The sequence below is a fragment of the Danio rerio genome, chromosome 17, assembly GCF_052040795.2.
Source record: "Danio rerio strain M-AB ecotype USA chromosome 17, GRCz13ab, whole genome shotgun sequence".
Lineage (NCBI taxonomy): Eukaryota > Metazoa > Chordata > Actinopteri > Cypriniformes > Danionidae > Danio > Danio rerio.
Genome location: NC_141037.1, coordinates 58,537,394 through 58,555,027, shown reverse-complemented (window position 1 = coordinate 58,555,027; position 17,634 = coordinate 58,537,394). Strand labels below are relative to the sequence as shown.

The window sequence follows — 17,634 nt, the reverse complement described above, 5'->3', positions numbered from 1 at the left end:
CAGCTTAAAGTGACATTTAAAGGCTTCACTAGGTTAATAAGGTTAACTAGGCAGGTTAGGGTAATAAGGCAAGTTATTCTATAACAAAGGTTTGTTCTGTAGACTATCGAAAAAAAAAATAGTTTAAAGTGGCTAATAATTTTGTCCCAAAAATTGTTTTTAAAAAAATCAAAACTGCTTTTATTCTAGCCGAAATAAAACAAATAGTACTTTTTCTAGAAGAAAAAATATTATCAGACATATTGTGAAAATTTCCTTGCTCTGTCAAACATCATTTGGGAAATATTTAAAAAAGAAAAAAAAATCAAAAGCGGGCTAATAATTCTGACCTCAACTGTATGTATGTATATAATTGGTAAATCTTATTATAATCTTATACTTTTTACTTTCCATAATAAAAACATATATAGGTTAGACCACGTTTCTTACACCATCTCTTAATCATGTGAGAGTATTTGACTGTGGTTATGCTCCTTTTTACACCATTAGCTCTGTTTAATCTTAACCGCATGTTTCTGTGATAGTCTTCATGTGAAAACACATCTGCAGTCCCACACTGCCTTAAATCCACAAAGTAATTTACCTTATCAGAGTTACGCAAAAGACAAATATGATCATCCTCATTTGTCAGAGAATAATGGTGTGAAAACCCCAGGTGCTGAATATGCAGAATAAGATAAGACGCTGTTTAAAAAGCCTGAAATCTCCACTTCTGCAACACAACGAACTGATCCACGATGATTGTGACGCTTCTTCCTATAATCCTCTTCAGGGCTGCTGTTGTCCAGGGGGTGAGTACAGCACAGAAATACATCCACTCTGTTTTAAAGCAGAAGACAATGAAGATGTTTTGATATATTATTTTCTGTATTGTTTGGATCAGGGGTGTTCAAACTTGGTCCTGGAGGGCTGGCGTCCTTTCATTATTTTGCTCTAACCTTCTTCAATACACCTGCCTTGAAGTCTCTAGTATACCTAGCAGGGGTGTCCAGATTTTGCCCTGAAGGGCGGATGTCCTGCATAGTTGAGCTCCAACTTTCTTCAATACACCTGCCTGGGAGTTTCACCTATACCTAGAAAGAGTTTGATTAGCTGGTTCAGGTGTGTCTAAATGGGGTTAGAACTAACCTCTGCAGGACACCGGCCCTTCAGGACCAAATTTGGGCACCACTGACCTAGAAAGAGCTTGATTAGCTGGGTAAAGTGTGTCTAAATGGGGTTAGAACTAACCTCTGCAGGACACCGGCCCTTCAGGACCAAATTTGGGCACCACTGACCTAGAAAGAGCTTGATTAGCTGGGTAAAGTGTGTCTAAATGGGGTTAGAACTAACCTCTGCAGGACACCGGCCCTCCAGGACCAAATTTGGGCACCACTGACCTAGAAAGAGCTTGATTAGCTGGTTAAAGTGTGTCTAAATGGGGTTAGAACTAACCTCTGCAGGACACCGGCCCTCCAGGACCAAATTTGGGCACCACTGACCTAAAAAAAGCTTGATTAGCTGGTTAAAGTGTGTCTAAATGGGGTTAGAACTAACCTCTGCAGGACACCGGACCTCCAGGACCAAATTTGGGCACCACTGACCTAGAAAGAGCTTGATTAGCTGGGTAAAGTGTGTCTAAATGGGGTTAGAACTAACCTCTGCAGGACACCGGCCCTTCAGGACCAAATTTGGGCACCACTGACCTAGAAAGAGCTTGATTAGCTGGGTAAAGTGTGTCTAAATGGGGTTAGAACAAACCTCTGCAGGACACCGGACCTCCAGGACCAAATTTGGGCACCACTGACCTAGAAAGAGCTTGATTAGCTGGGTAAAGTGTGTCTAAATGGGGTTAGAACTAACCTCTGCAGGACACCGGACCTCCAGGACCAAATTTGGGCACCACTGACCTAGAAAGAGCTTGATTAGCTGGTTCAGTTGTGTCTAATTGGGGTTGGAACAATCCTCCAGGACCGAGTGTGAGCACCCTGGTTTAGATATTCAATTGATTCATGTGACTACTACAGTTAAGTGTGTTGGAGTGAACTCTATAGGGTTGCTACCCTCCAGTATGACACCCCTGTTCTAATCCCTTCACCTTTAATCTCCAGAGAGACATCTTTGAAGACATTATGAGTAGAAAGGTTGATGTTTTCCCTTGTGTCCTGCAGGCAGTGAGCCTCTGGGCTGAAGGCAGTGCCTCCAGTGGAGAGTGCATCTGTGAAGCTTTCCTGCCCAACAGCACATTCCCAATCGGACAGCTCGTCCTGCTGGAGAGCACAGCCGTGGAGATCAAATACAAGCTGGAAATGGAGATTAGCAAGGTGTGGTACAATCTCAGAAACAATCTCAGTCATTATCGATGCTTCCATCCAAAGATGCGAATTAAACTTACGTGCAAAACTGGGATATTGCTTAAAACATTCCACAATGGTGTTTGTTCTTCTCTAATAAATAAGTTGCGCCTCAGAAGACAAAGGTGAAATGCAATGAACGTGGTGAACGGAGGCGTGCACTTTCTGGTGTGCATGCTGGGGTCAATTCACTCAATGCGTTTCCATCTTAGTCTAATGCGCAATTTTTTTTATCGAATAAACTGTTTATCCTTCTCAGTTGTGTGCAGACGTTTTCTATGTGCATTTTCAAAACGTTTGCAAAGCTTGGCGTTTCCGTTAGACATAACAATTGACAGATGGACACAACATTTACTGGTTCTTCTGCAGGTTGAGGTGTACGAGGTCAAGCTGCAGGTCTACATTGCAAAGATGAAGAACCTGACGGTGCTCATCGAGCTGATGGAGGACGATCCCGACTCCTACAATGAGCTCCATCTGGAGGAGGTGAAGATCCAGATCAAGCAGACGGAGGCTCTGATTGTGGAGCTGCAGGCGTCTATAAAGGCCTCCTCCAGTGTGCTTATAAGCATACGTACACAGGTGACACTTCTCGAACATCCTCCTTTACATACAAATGTACATGCAAATGTTGACAAAGCACACCTGCAGCTCTTGTGTACAGTAGATCCCACAACTAATTGCGCATTTATTGAACTGTAACTTATCCTACAAACAGAAAGCTTCTTATTGTTGGTATTCACTTAAATATGTGTGAACCAGACATTGCTGAGACTTTCTTTCAGTATGTTAATGTCATTCCAATTGAAATTGAATATTGAGTAGGGGGCGGGCCATCAGTAAAACATGCAGGAGTAATTGGAGGTTCATTTCAAGTCTCGACCCCTGTAAACCCTGTAAAAGTGAATGTAACTTAGCAGTGTTCAGCAGTGTTGCACCTTTCTGCCTTATTTTTACCAGTGCACCAATAAAATGAGAGATTCTTCCCTTTCCTACTATGTCTATTAGCTTAGTAAAGAATACACCTGATTGATTTCTTGTTTTGGCTTGGGAATCAGCATTGTGTCCAATCTATGTGTTTTCTGATGAAAACAGGTCATCACTATGATTTCTGTGCTGACTCAACTGGAGATCACCTATGACAAGAACTTGGTTCTCGTGACCCGCCGAGAATATTTAATTCTTCAGCAGAAACTGGAGGAGTGTGAGAGACGCCATGATGAAATCTTTAACCCCAACATTGGTAAGTAAGGGTGTACTCACACTAGACTATCCAAACCCTGCCACACAAAGTGTGTTTGACCCCCATTTCCTGGCTCGTTAGACAAGTGTGAGTGCTCTGTACCATGCCCGGGCGTGGTTCGGTTGGCCGGCCCTGGACTGGTTGGAGGAGGTGTGCCAGATCGCTGTTCAGTTGGACTCAGAAACTGAAGATGCAATGTCACTTTCAAGCTTGCCACCTACAGCAAACCTGCAGCACGAGGACTTTTATGAAAATTGATGAGCGTCAAAAGTTGTGGATCTGTTCAGCGAAATATTTGACTGTGTACCACTGCATCCCACATGACTAAAATAGTAAGAAACGATATAACTAAAGCAGTGGGCTGCGTCCGAAACCGCCTTCTACTCAGTAGGTACTGCATTTGAACGTAAACGTACCACTCGGCTGTTAGAAAGTACGTTCTATACAGTATGAATGTGAAAAGTATGAATGGAATTCGGATGTACTACATCCGCCATTTTGTCATGGTCACGCGACCTACCTGAGTCATTTGCGTTGTTTCACTCCCATTCATGAATTCGCTGGGGCATCATGGGATAGCGCAGCATGCATGGGATGTGCACTCCAGAATATCGTCGGAAGTAGTAAGTCCTCCGGGTACTTCTCGCATACTGATTTTCGACTTCTATGAATTCGGACATACTACTCGGCTCGCATACTGATTTTAGCGTACTATATAGTATGGAAGTATACGGTTTCGGACGCAGCCAATCTCTACTGTGCTGAGCGCTTCTCTTCCTGTTAAACTGAACAGTCATATCATCGATGACGTAAGTGTGCTCCGGCTCAGAGGGTAAAATGCAACGTGAGTGCAGGCTAAGGGGGATAGGGGAAGGGGGACAATCACGCTCGGGCACGATTCAAGGCAATCATGCTTAGTGTGAGTATGCCCTAGTTGTCCATCTAGGCCAGGCATAGGCAACTTCATTCCTGGAGGGCTGATGTCCTGCAGAGTTTAGCTCCAGTCCTAATCAAACACACCTGCCTGCATCTTTCTGGTGATCTTGAAGACAATGCTTAGTGTAACCCCGCCGGTCCTACACCACCCAACCTGCTCTGAGCTGGGATTGAACAGGCGACCTTCCGCATGGGAGTCGGTTGCTCTACCAAGGAGGCTAAAGACCATGGCCTCTAGTATCTGTGACTAGATCACCTTTAGAGGTCAGAGGAGTGAGGTGAGCTGGCCTCCGTTACACGCACCCCCTCTAAACCTTACTCCCATCTGGGTTCGAGCATCAATGTAACTCCGCCGGTCCTACACCACCCAACCCACTCCTTGCTGGGATCGAACCGGCAACCTTCTGCATGGGAGTCAGTTGCTCTACTCTAGCTGGCCTCCGTTACATTAGCTTGTTCAGGTGTGTTTAATTAGTGTTGGAGCAAAACTCTGCTGGACAGTGGCCCTCCAGGTCTAAAGTTGCTTAGCCCTGATGTAGGCATTGAAATTATAAAGCCCTGCTTACACGATTTCAGCCACGATTTGGTAATCTAAGACAAATTCGAGAAATCCCAAAAGATTCCTGAAATCCTAGGCTAAAATCTGTGGTCTTTTGATTATTGGTTTGACATGTTGACCGACAGCCGCTTAATGACTGTTGCGATCAGATTTTTGCTCTGAATAAGTTCTGGAGAATTCAGAAGATTTCTTTCCTGCAGTGTGGCACCATGTCCGAACTACACTTCTAGCTATCTGCAATGGCTATGTGCGAAATTACTATTTTAGAAACTATTTCTGCCACTTTGCAGCGTAACAACAGCATAAACTACTATGACAAAGATCACCTCAGCGACAGATTTCTGTGCTTTATTCAGTGTTAAATGCGAGTTCAAATACATTTACCTGATATTAATTGCTGTACTGAAAGCATCAGCAGATAGTTCACCTCATATCTTTCTCAAATAACTAGCAGATGGTTTGAGAATGAACGCCTGAACTGAAACTCAGTGCAGACCAATACAATCAGTCACTCAGTAGCCTATTAAAAATGTTAAAGAACATTTCTTCAGGAGTGCAGTTGCAGTGTTGTGTCGTGTTTGGTGCAGACAGACCAATTGATTGTTGCTGGAATCTTGTTGTGGATCTGGTGGGATTAGGGCCGGAGCAAGCTGAACTGCCGCTCTAAGCAAAGGACGATCATGCCGCCCTCCATAGATATATACATCTATCTATTACCGCCCGAAACCCGAAAGGGAAAACGGAAATGACCGGTTATCAAATTAAAGTGGGGGGAGGGGGGGGGGGGGTGGGGTTGTATGGGCTGCTGGGTCGCGGACATAATTGAGGGCGCGGGTGTTGAGGGTGGTGTCGCGGACATAATTGAGGGCGCGGGTGTTGAAGGTGGTGTCGCGGACGCCACCCTCTCTATGCTGCCCTAAGAGGTTGCCTAGGTCGCCTCTATGGACGCGCCGGCCCTAGGTGTGATTCAGCTGAAGGACAGCAAACCAAGAGCCAACATGAGCACAGCATAACAACCAGCATGGGGAAATGTCAACACAGCTTTTTTTTTTGGTTTTATTAATGAACAAAATGTCCGCTACAGTTGTTTATGTTGTACTGTTAGGAATCATGCCAGAATAACCCTAACGTTTAAGACAGAGGTCACCAATCTCGGTCCTGGAGGGCCGGTGTCCCTGCAGGGTTTAGCTCCAACTTGCCTCAACACAACTGCCTGAGTGTTTCAAGTATACCTAGTAAGACCTTGATTAGCTGGTTCAGGTGTGTTTGATTAGAGTTGGAGCTAAAATCTGCAAGACACCGGCCCTCCAGGCACAAGTTTGGTGATCCCTGGTTTAAGACATGCCTATGTTTGGCACATCTTGATTGTTGTCCAATCTGTCATCATGACAACTGAGATCTTACAGTGTGACATGAGAGCCGTAATTGCACAGTGCAAACCAGGTTAACCTCTTAAACTGATCAACTCTTTTACTTGTACCATCAGGAATCTGCAATCATAGAGGAATCAGACGAATCAGCAAGCCTATCGTGAGCCAGCTGAATGCAGACCTGAACGGAGCCTTCAAGTATGGCGGATGGGGAAAGGACTCCAAGCCCTTGTCCGGCTCAGAGAGCATGTACTGGTACTCGGGCAGCTCAGACACGCTGGTCAGCAAAATCTCCCAGTACTCGGCCTACTACACACTGATCACCAGGCAGAGCTTTAAAGCTCATCTGCTGTATGTGGATCGCCAATACGACTGGCGCGGCGCTGGAAACAACTATGTAGTGAGGGGAAACAACCTGTATTATCAGTACAGAAGCCCTTTCGCGATGGCGAAGTTCAACATGACCAGTGCAAAAGTGGAGACCAAGGTGGTTCCTAAAGCCAGCGCCCAATTCTCCTACCATTACTCCGCCAACCAGAACCTGGACTTCGCCGCTGATGAGTCCGGCCTGTGGGTGACGTACGCCACGGCGGACTCGAAGGGTAAACTAGTCCTAGGGAAGATCAATGAACAGTCATTCGCAGTCGAGATGGTCTTTCAGACCAGTGTTTATAAACCCTCTGTCGGCAACACTTTCATGGTGTGTGGGGTTTTATATGCCACAAGGTCTGTAGACACTAAAACCGAGGAGATCTTTTACACCTTTGACACCCGCACCGAAAAGGAAAGCTATGTTAGCATCCCCTTTGAGAAGTTCCATGACTTCTACTCTTACTTAGACTACAACCCCACCGATCAGAAACTGTACATGTTCAACAACGGTTACTACGTCAGCTATCATGTGTGGTTCAACCAGGAGGCCTCCGCAGATAAAAGCCTCGTCGACTGAGCGACTTGAGAATGTTGAATAAGATGTCGTTCACCTGATGAACACAGAACAGCAGTGAACGTGACGTGTTTCTGTTTGTGTAATAAAGTTTGATGAGCAGAATGATGCATGTGTGCAGTTTTGTCTTTATATTGAATGTGATTTTATACAATTTCATTTCTTTTCATGAGGTCACTAGTATTTTGTATTCATTGCATTTTTCTGTTGATCTAATCTAGTAATCAATTAAAATGGTGAGCCATACAATATTGAAAATGCATTACAGATAACACTACAAAGGCAATCTTTCATCCAATTCCGTATGACCTAAAAGTGAATGTCAGCTGATCTACCATGACAATATATTATAGTAATACATAGCGAGTACTATAGTGTGGTTGTACCTTACTATAAAGTGCCTGAGGCAATCCTTGTGGTGATTCTACAGTTGCTATGGTAACACAACAACTATAGTAATTGATCTGTTGTGGTGATTCTATGGTTGCTATGGTAACACAACAACTATAGTAATTGATCTGTTGTGGTGATTCTATGGTTGCTATGGTAACACAACAACTATAGTAATTGATCTGTTGTGGTGATTCTATGGTTGCTATTGTAACACAACAACTATAGTAATTGATCTGTTGTGGTGATTCTATGGTTGCTATGGTAACACAACAACTATAATGATCTGTTGTAGTGATTCTACGGTTGCTATGGTAACACAACAACTATGGTAATTGATCTGTTGTGGTGATTCTATGGTTGCTATGGAAACACAACAACTATAGTAATTGATCTGTTGTGGTGATTCTACAGTTGCTATGGTAACACAACTATAGTAATATAAACAAATGACCCAATACTGTAGTTTTTCACAACTATAGGGTTTATTATACTACAATACACCACAGTTTACTGTAGTAAAAACTAAAGTATACTACAGTATTACAATTTATCAGATAACTACAATATGATTAATATTACAATATGCTGAAACATTCATTATCAAAGAGTTGTAAATACTACAATATATACAGCATAATACTATAGTATTTTGGTCATGTTGGGTGTTTTTAGCTTCACTGTCTCTTTTTATATGTGCTGCAGAAACTGTGGAGTGTTGTTTAATTCATAAAGGCATTCATTCATTCTTTTTTTTTTGGCTTAGTCCCTTTAATTATCAGGGGTCTCCACAGCGGAATGAACTGCCAACAATTCCAGCATATGTTTTACACAGCAGATGCCCTCCAGCTGCAACCCATCTCTGGGAAACATCCCCACACACTCATTCACACATACACTACGGACAATTTAGCCTACCCAATTCCCCTATAGCGCATGTGTTTGGACTGTGGGGGAAACCGGAGCACCCGGAGGAAACCCACGCCAACACGGGGAGAACATGCAAACTCCACACAGAAACACCAACTGACCCAGCCGGGACTCGAACCAGCAACCTTCTTGTGTTAGGCAACAGCACTACCTATTGCACCACCAAGTCACCCCAACTTTATTTAATTTAATGTAATTTCATAACTTTGCATATTGATCATTTATTTAAACATATTAAGGCAACGTGTTTACTCACTTTATAAAGTCAACTAATTGTTTTATAAGTAACAGGTTTAATCACTTATTATTAAGTAAAGTCAACTATTGTTTTTTTTACAGTGCACAAAACATTTCAAAGCACTGACACCATATTTTATACCTGCTTCTGTCCATTTAGATTAAATATTGCCACTAATTTCTCTCTCAGTTACTTTTTTGTAATGATATAAATCTGTCTTAAAAATGAAAACTGCTTCCTTTGAAAAAAATACAAATATGTTTGTGCACATAAAAAATATCTTTAAATGAGCAGCTATCCGGTTCATGTTTTATTTTTCCCTGCTTATTTTTTGCATTGTGGGAGCTTAATCTTTCTTGCAACATCTTTTAACCTTGAAATATTGTAAAAAGTGTGTTTTCTGCACATGTTTGAGTCTAGTGCTATATTGTCTGGGTTGGTGTTGTATATTACGCTATAAACACCTTGTAATAAACTCCAGCACATTTTCTGGTATTTTACCATAGACCAGGGGTCACCAATCTCGGTCCTGGAGGGCCGGTGTCCCTACAGGGTTTAGCTCCAACCTGCCTCAACACACCTGTCTGGATGTTTCAAGTATATCTGGTAAGACCTTGATTAGCTTGTTCAGGTGTGTTTGATTAGAGTTGGAGCTAAAATCTGTAGGGCACCGGCCCTCCAGGAACAAGTTTGGTGACCACTGCCATAGACTGTAAAAGATATTATTACTATTATTAATATTATTATAATATTAAGTATTCTACAGGCTTATTTCTCTAGATATTAGTTCTTATATTATTTCATACAACAAAAATGTCAATAGAAGTCTCTGTGTTAAACTGTAGAGTTGAATTTACCCCATCAGAAGTGGACAGAGCAGAGATCAACATCCCATAATGCAATTCACAACTGTAAATAACCATAAAACACTTGAGAATTAGAAAATATGGCAGCTTTTTCCAGTGTGTGCTGTTTTATTTCTTCAGCAGGGATGCTTGTTGTGCTTTATGGTTTAACTATTACACCCCTGATGGACTGAGACAGTCATTATGTCGGCATGATAATACTCTGCAAACTCTCTCCAGCTTTTCCAAATAATGTTTTCTCTCAAGGCTGATGAACAATCTAACCTTAAAACATCCGCTAATAAAACACGCAGGACATCCTGAGCAAACAGGCCGCTCTTCATCATCATCATCAGTGTGAGAAGCAGACATGTGCTGTAGATTACTGCTGATATCAGGCTGCATATTTAAGCTGAAGCTCTGAGGAGAAGCTCATATTGTGGACTCATGATGATGATGAGGAAGATCCTCCTGCTGTCCGTCTTCATGCTCGCGGCTCCGGCTCAGGCCTGGCTGGTAAGAGTTTCTCCCATTTTTTTTATGTCTGGCTTATTTGACTTATTTTTAACCCTCTTATAGAAACTTGATCTATGAAAATAGGCATATATATATATATATATATATATATATATATATATATATATATATATATATATATATATATATATATATATATATATATATAGTGCAGGGCAAAGATTAATCGCATTCAAAAAAAGTTTTTTTTTTATATATATTTATTATACAGCTGAATTATTCTCCCTCCTGAGAGTTTCTTTGATTAATTCTTTCTCAAATATTTCCCAAATGATGTTTCTCAGATTCAGGAAATGTTCACAGTGTTTCCTCTAATGTTTATTCTTCTGGAGAAAGTCTGATTTGTTTTATTTGGGCTAGAATAAAAGCAGTTTTTAATAGTTTTAAAGCCATTTTAAGGTCAATATTATTGGCCCCTTCAGCAATATTAGTGTTGGATTGACTCCAGAACAAACCACTGTTATACAATGACTTGCCAAATTATCCTAACTTTACCCTAATTACCCTAGTGAAGCCTTTACATGTCACTTTAAGCTGAACACTAGTGTCTTGAAGAATATCTGGTGTGTGTGTGTGTGTGTGTGTGTGTGTGTGTGTGTGCGTGTGTGTGTGTGTGTGTGTGTGTGTGTGTGTGTGTGTGTGTGTGTTGAGCAGTCTTTGGAGGACTGGGGCTCGGGCAGTGTGGACGGCTCCATCGGGGACTTGGGCCAGTGTGTCTGTAATGTGTTCCTGCCTGACACTTCATTCCCAGCGGACCGGATGGAGCAGATGCAGAGCTCCTCCAAACAGCTGGCGGTGGAGGTCCAGATCCACATCAGCAAGGTACACGGCAAACAGTCCACAGTGCATTGTTCATCAACCAGCTGGTACTATAGTCATTTACAGTAAACACTGAGGGAAAGCACTTCACTTAGACTGTTGTGGTGATTCTACAGTTGCTATGGTAACACAACAACTATAGTAATTGATCTGTTGTGGTGATTCTACAGTTACTATGGCAACAGAACAACTATAGTAATTGATCTGTCGTGGTGATTCTACAGTTGCTATAGAAACACAACAACTATAGTAATTAATCAGTCGTGGTGATTCCACAGTTGCTATGGTAACAGGTCAACTATAGTAATTGATCTGTCGTGGTGATTCCACAGTTGCTATGGCAACAAGACAACTATAGTAATTAATCAGTCGTGGTGATTCCACAGTTGCTATGGTAACAGGTCAACTATAGTAATTAATCAGTCGTGGTGATTCCACAGTTGCTATGGTAACAGGTCAACTATAGTAATTGATCTGTCGTGGTGATTCTACAGTTGCTATGGTAACACGTCAACTTTAGTAATTGATCTGTCGTGGTGATTTTACAATGCTGTAGTTTAGTCAAATAATAAATCATTTCTGTCATCGAATAAATTCAGAATGGGCGGGGCCAAGTTTTATAGAATTTACCAGTAGAGTCCCAGATGTACTTCACTTTTTTCTACAGAGAGGAATGAGATAAGATCTGTTAACTAGATATTGGAAGGTAAGCTGTTAATTCATGGATATTTTTACTGTCTACTTAATAATACTAAAGTCCTATAGTAACAACAACAGCAATTCTCCATCTCGCATTCAAAAGTCTACTAAATCAGTGCTTGTTGCTATCATTCTGCATGCATCACCTGGTTATGCTGGTCATCCTGGTGCTCTTCTATACTGAACTCATTCTCTGTGTGTGTCTTCAGCTCAGCAGCCTGAAGGTTGAGCTGGTGGTTCTCCTGGGGAGTCTCTCCAACCTGACGGCCCGGCTGGAGGTTCTGGAGAGCGGACCGGACAAATACATCAAGCTGGAGTTCGAGCTGCTGCGTGTGGAGCTGAGGGAGTTCGAGGCTCTGGTCACGCAGATCAAAACATCACTGAACTCCTCCTCCAGCGCCTTCGACAGTCTCTACGCTGAGGTCAGGCGTTTTAGCACAATTTAGTTAACCAGAACTAAATAAACTAAATAATCTGCCAAGGGTGTAAGCAAAATAATCTCATGTCAAAGGAAAACAAGATTGTTGTGCTTACCCCATTTTTACCCTCAAGTACTTCCCAAACGATGTTTCTCAGATTCAGGAATTGTTCACAGTGTTTCCTCTAATATTTGTTCTTCTAGAGAAAGTCTGATGTTTTATTTGGGCTAGAATAAAAGCAGTTTTTAATTGTTTTTAAGCCATTTTAAGCTCAATATTATTGGCCCCTTCAGCAATATTAGTGTTGGATTGTCTCCAGAACAAACCACTGTTATACAATGACTTGCCTAATTACCCTAACTTTACCCTAATTACCCTAGTGAAGCCTTTACATGTCACAGTAAGCTGAACACTAGTGTCTTGAAGAACACTCAAGTCTTATATTATGTGCTGTCATCATGACAGAGAAAAGAAACCAGTTATTTGAAATGAGTTATTAACACTATTATGTGCAGAAATGTGTGAAAATCTTCTTAATTATACAGACGGGCGAATAATTCATATCTGCGTGTTTCTGACAGATTCACAGCATGAGGATCATCGTTGACCAGCTGGAGAGTTACGACCGCAGTAATCTGGAGGTGATTCGCCATGAGTTCACCAAACTGCAGCGCAAACTGAAGAAATGCCAGGAGGACCAGCAGGACATCACCAACGCTCCCATCGGTATACGCTCACACTCACTCACGCAAATACTGACAACATTAAAATATATACAGTTGAAGTCAGAATTATTAGCCTATCCTGCATTTTCTCCCCCAATTTCTGTTTAACGAAAGGAATGTTTTCCAATCATAATAGTTTTAATAGCAGTAATGCAGTCAATGTATCGGTCCGTTATGGTAAAGAAGGTGCTAGGCCGAAAGGCAAAGCTTTCGAAATGAGTTTCCTTCGCAGGGTGCACCCATATAGACTTAGTAAGGAGCTCTGACACCCTGGACGATCTCGGAGAGGAGCTGCTGCTCTTCCACATTGAAAAAAGTCTGCTGAGGTGGCTCGGGCATCTGCTTCAAGTGCCTCCTGGACGATTAGCTAGGGAGGTGTTCCAGACATGAGGAGGCCTCGGGGAAGACCCAGTACACGCTGGAGGGACTATCTCTCTCGGCTGGCCTGGGAACGCCTCGGGATCCCCCCGGAAGAGCTAGAGGAAGAGTATGGGGAGAGGGAAGTCTGGGGTAGAGATCTGCGCGGGACTAAATTTTGAATCCCGCTCCCGCCCACACCCGCCAGATTTTAGCCCGAACCCGACCGCTCCCGATAAAAATTAAGAATTTGTTGTCCCGCTGCCCGCCCCGCCCCGTTTTCTACCCGCCACACCCATTCCCGCTAAAGAGCGGGGGAGAACACAACCGAAAATCACCCAGCTATACAGGCCAGACAGCCAAGCTGTCTGTATAAACACACACACACACAGCACCAAGCACACACACACAGACAAAGCTCTCTCTCTCTCATACGCGCGCGCACTAACACACACACAAGCACCAAACAGACAAACAGGCAAAGCTCTCTCTCTCTCTCATTCGCGCGCGCGCTCACTAACATACACACACACAAGCACCAAGCACACACACAGGCAAAGCTCTCTCTCTCTCTCTCATTCGCATAGCAATATCCGCGATATTGCTAGACAGCCCGCTCCCGTCCCAAATTAAACTCGTTACCGACCGCTCCCGCGATTTATTCGGAAATTTATTCCCGCGCCGTAGAAATCTGGTCGGGTCCTGCGGGAATGCAGACCTCTAGTCTGGGGTTCTCTTCTAAGACTGCTGCCCTGCGATCCGGCCCCTGATAACCGGATGAATATGGCAGTGACATGACATGATTTCAATTAGAACAATATCAACAGCACAATACACAGCTGATTCAGCGGTTGCCTAGCAACATAAAAAGAGCTGAGCAATTTACTTTTTTTCCTGTCAGAACAAGGAAAGTGTGGTGCTTTCGCTGTGATAGGTCCCTTGTACTACCTTTTCGTCAGACATTCCTTTAACTTTACATTTGGGTGTAAATTAGCTCTCCACCAATATCAAAAGCACAACACAGGCTCATTCTGAAAACGCAGCACTATGTACATTTCTGGAGATCACGAATAATGTAGCCAGAGGTCCGTATGGCTGCATTTTGTCTTTAAAATGAACGTTACGAGGCGGTCTGATGCCATACCTTTTCACACTACCAGCTGACCGCTCACCTCCGTATGGACGACTTTTTCACTGTTACCAATTTGCCCAGTGGCTCACAGCGTATGTCGGTGGACCTGAGATGCAGAGAGGAGTTGACCACAATGACGGGGTTCAAGTCTGACAAAGAAAAGTTTCAAAATGGTCAATCTCTGCTTTTGAAAACACTATTGGTTGGGTTTAGTAAAGGAGGAGGGTTGGTTGGTTGGTTGGTTGGTTGGTAGCGGCCTCTGGTGGATTTACGTGAGAACAGCAGGCGTAAATGGCATCTGGGAGAGAAATTTGAAATCTGAAAAAGCGTACACAGTGGCCTCTAGTGGATTCATGAAAACAAAAACTGCAAAATAGCATAGCTCCTGGGTGTATTTGGTGCTCTCCGGAAATCTATATAGGGGTACGTTTTTAGAATGAGCCTGGATTGTAAAAGAAAATCTACTCCATTAGTTTGCACGTCTCTTCAGATTTCATTGCTTTCTCCTGCTTTCTTGTAGGGTCCTGTAAGCATGCTGGCATTCTCAAGATTGGAAAGCCTGTGGTGAGCCAGCTGAACGCAGACCTGAACGGAGCCTTCAAGTATGGCGGATGGGGAAAAGACTCCAAGCCCTTGTCTGGCTCAGAGAGCATGTACTGGTACTCGGGCAGCTCAGACACGCTGGTCAGCAAAATCTCCCAGTACTCGGCCTACTACACACTGATCACCAGGCAGAGCTTTAAAGCTCATCTGCTGTATGTGGATCGCCAATACGACTGGCGCGGCGCTGGAAACAACTATGTAGTGAGGGAAAACAACCTGTATTATCAGTACAGAAGCCCTTTCGCGATGGCGAAGTTCAACATGACCAGTGCAAAAGTGGAGACCAAGGTGGTTCCCAAAGCCAGCGCACAATTCTCCTACCATTACTCCGCCAACCAGAACCTGGACTTCGCCGCTGATGAGTCCGGCCTGTGGGTGACGTACGCCACGGCGGAGTCCAACGGTACACTAGTCCTAGGGAAGATCAACGAACAGTCGTTTGCAGTGGAGGAGGTTTGGCAGACCAGCATATTCAAGCAGTCGGTCACCAATGCCTTCATGATATGCGGCGTTCTGTACGCCACCCGCTCTGTAGACACCCACACCGAGGAGATCTTCTACACTTATGACACGACTAAAAACCAGGAAAGCCACGTTAGCATTCGCTTCGAGAAGTTCCAGGACTTCTATGTGTACCTGGACTACAATCCCGCCGATCAGAAGCTCTACATGTTCAATAATGGCTACTATGTGACTTACAATCTGAAGTTCAAGGTTGTTTAGGAAGGATCAGTGTGTTCAGGACTGACCGTATGCATGGCGGATGCGTCCGGTAAATGTCACTTGTTTGTGTGCAGTGTCTTGGTGCTAGGGGACCTCTTATGCCTGTTTATACAAGATGTCAAATTAGTCTCTGATGTGTCTAGAGTGTGTGTGTGTTCAGTCTGAGCTCAAAATAACACACAGATAATCTTCTCCAGCTCTCTGAAACTCACCCTTTTAGGCTTTGATACTAATTGTAGTGTTTTGGTGACTGTCGCTTTAAATGCAAATGAGATTGTGATCTTTTCAGAAGAGGGCGGAGCTACAAATGCCTGTGTGTCAGCATAGTGACAAACTCAAAAACAAGACTAAAGCTCTATGCTAATGAGGGAGAGATGGACACTAGTGGGCGGGGCTTTCCCACTCTGATGACATCATACAGAGGGAGAATGTCAATCAAAGTGTTTCTGCAGACTGTTTTTATCAAGTCTGATTATAATAAATACAATTAGCTCATGTTAACTATTAGAGGCTGGATATATTCACACACTTCTGACACACAACTGGGTTTAAACCTCTTATGAAAGTCATTTATACATAATAGGTGCCCTTAAACACCAACCAGAATCTGTAACTGAGTAAATGAGATGTAAGACATGTTTAAATTGAACTGCATTGACGGGACAACAGCTAAACAGATGCAAGAAATTCAGCAACCATGATGACACCGTGTAAGTGCTGTGCCAATCCTGTCAATACTGCAAACTATATATTCTTGTATCACATTTAAATATTTTGAATACATACAAAGAGAGACAAAAGAAACTTTGACACTAGCCCTCATTTCTGCAGTGTCACATTTTACATATTTAAATAACAAATTATATATTAATAATGAAATTATGAGCTGACACTTTACCAGGAAATCAGGAAGTAGCCATGCTGATGGTCAGTTGCCTGAACAGTTTGATCCTTTCTGCGACAAATGCAAAGATTACAATAAAGTTTTACACAAGCATCAAAATCATGCAGTGTGTGTTTTTATCCTAAATGTCACAGTGGTGCAGGTTTAACAAACACGTGTTTGTGTAACGGAGGCCAGCTAGTGTGTGCTGTAAAGGTAAAACTCACTCCTCTGACCTTTAAATGGTGCTCTAGCAACAGATACTAGAGGCCTTGGTCTTTAGCCTCCTTGGTAGAGCGCCTAACTCCCATGCGGAAGGTTGCCAGTTTGAAACCAGCTCGGAGCAGGTTGGTTGGCGTAGAGCCAGCAGGGGTTACATTTGCATATGTGTTTGTTTTATATCAATCATTCATTTTCCTTCAGCTTAGTCCCTTATTTATCAGGGGTCACCACAGCGGAATGAATCGCCAACTATTCCAGCATTTGTTTTACACAGCGGATGTCCTTCCTGCCGCAACCCAGTACTGGAAAAATATAGTTTAAAGGGGCTAATAATTTTGTCCTTAAAATGGTGTTTAAAAAATTGAAAACTGCTTTTATTCAAGCCGAAATAAAACAAATCAGACTTTCTCCAGAAGAACAAATATTATCAGATATACTGTGAACATTTCCTGAATCTGTTCAACATCATTTGGGAAATATTTAAACAAGAAACAGAAATTCAAAGGGGGGCGAATAATATAATCTAGTATAATTTTCATGGCCTTTATCATGAAATAACTGAACATAGAACCCTGCGTAAAGATGCCACTTAGAGATCAAATATTTCCCAAATGCTGTTTAATTGAAAGATTTCCTTTAACACATTTTTCTGCTATCAGAAAGTTCAGTAATAAAATTCTCCCTCTAATTTGATTTATTTACTTATTTATTGACTTCCTTGTTTT

At 42.7% G+C, this 17,634-nt stretch overlaps 2 protein-coding genes across 4 annotated transcripts; both read left to right on the top strand.

Annotated features, from left to right (window-relative positions):
- Positions 1-32: 32 nt before the first annotated feature.
- On the top strand, positions 33-7,495 carry olfm4.1 (olfactomedin 4, tandem duplicate 1). Of its 2 annotated transcripts, none has more exons than XM_087291161.1 (5): positions 33-791; positions 2,151-2,303; positions 2,703-2,915; positions 3,429-3,576; positions 6,558-7,495. In XM_087291161.1, the coding sequence occupies exons 1-5, from the start codon at positions 738-740 to the stop codon at positions 7,388-7,390; spliced, it is 1,401 nt and encodes a 466-aa protein (XP_087147287.1). In that variant the 5' UTR covers positions 33-737; the 3' UTR covers positions 7,391-7,495. The 2 variants fall into 2 exon arrangements, with proteins under 2 accessions (XP_087147287.1, XP_087147288.1); XM_087291162.1 differs by having other exon boundaries at positions 33-1,198; positions 1,909-2,303.
- A 2,268-nt stretch (positions 7,496-9,763) lies between these two features.
- Positions 9,764-16,807, top strand: olfm4.2 (olfactomedin 4, tandem duplicate 2). Of its 2 annotated transcripts, none has more exons than XM_087291163.1 (5): positions 9,764-10,306; positions 10,982-11,149; positions 12,055-12,267; positions 12,846-12,990; positions 14,999-16,807. In XM_087291163.1, the coding sequence occupies exons 1-5, from the start codon at positions 10,238-10,240 to the stop codon at positions 15,802-15,804; spliced, it is 1,401 nt and encodes a 466-aa protein (XP_087147289.1). In that variant the 5' UTR covers positions 9,764-10,237; the 3' UTR covers positions 15,805-16,807. The 2 variants fall into 2 exon arrangements, with proteins under 2 accessions (XP_087147289.1, XP_087147290.1); XM_087291164.1 differs by lacking the exons at positions 9,764-10,306; positions 10,982-11,149 and adding exons at positions 11,572-11,611; positions 11,667-11,852 and having other exon boundaries at positions 11,949-12,267.
- The last annotated feature ends 827 nt before the right edge of the window (positions 16,808-17,634 follow it).

What these genes read in the sequence shown, in the direction of transcription:
- olfm4.1 (XM_087291161.1), top strand. Translation starts at nt 738, where the DNA reads ATGATTGTGACGCTTCTTCCTATAATCCTCTTCAGGGCTGCTGTTGTC. An exon ending in GGGCTGCTGTTGTCCAGGGG is followed by an intron (nt 792 to 2,150) that starts GTGAGTACAGCA and finishes TGTGTCCTGCAG; the next exon opens with GCAGTGAGCCTCTGGGCTGA. An exon ending in TGGAAATGGAGATTAGCAAG is followed by an intron (nt 2,304 to 2,702) that starts GTGTGGTACAAT and finishes GTTCTTCTGCAG; the next exon opens with GTTGAGGTGTACGAGGTCAA.
- olfm4.2 (XM_087291163.1), top strand. Translation starts at nt 10,238, where the DNA reads ATGATGATGATGAGGAAGATCCTCCTGCTGTCCGTCTTCATGCTCGCG. An exon ending in CTCCGGCTCAGGCCTGGCTG is followed by an intron (nt 10,307 to 10,981) that starts GTAAGAGTTTCT and finishes TGTGTTGAGCAG; the next exon opens with TCTTTGGAGGACTGGGGCTC. An exon ending in TCCAGATCCACATCAGCAAG is followed by an intron (nt 11,150 to 12,054) that starts GTACACGGCAAA and finishes GTGTGTCTTCAG; the next exon opens with CTCAGCAGCCTGAAGGTTGA.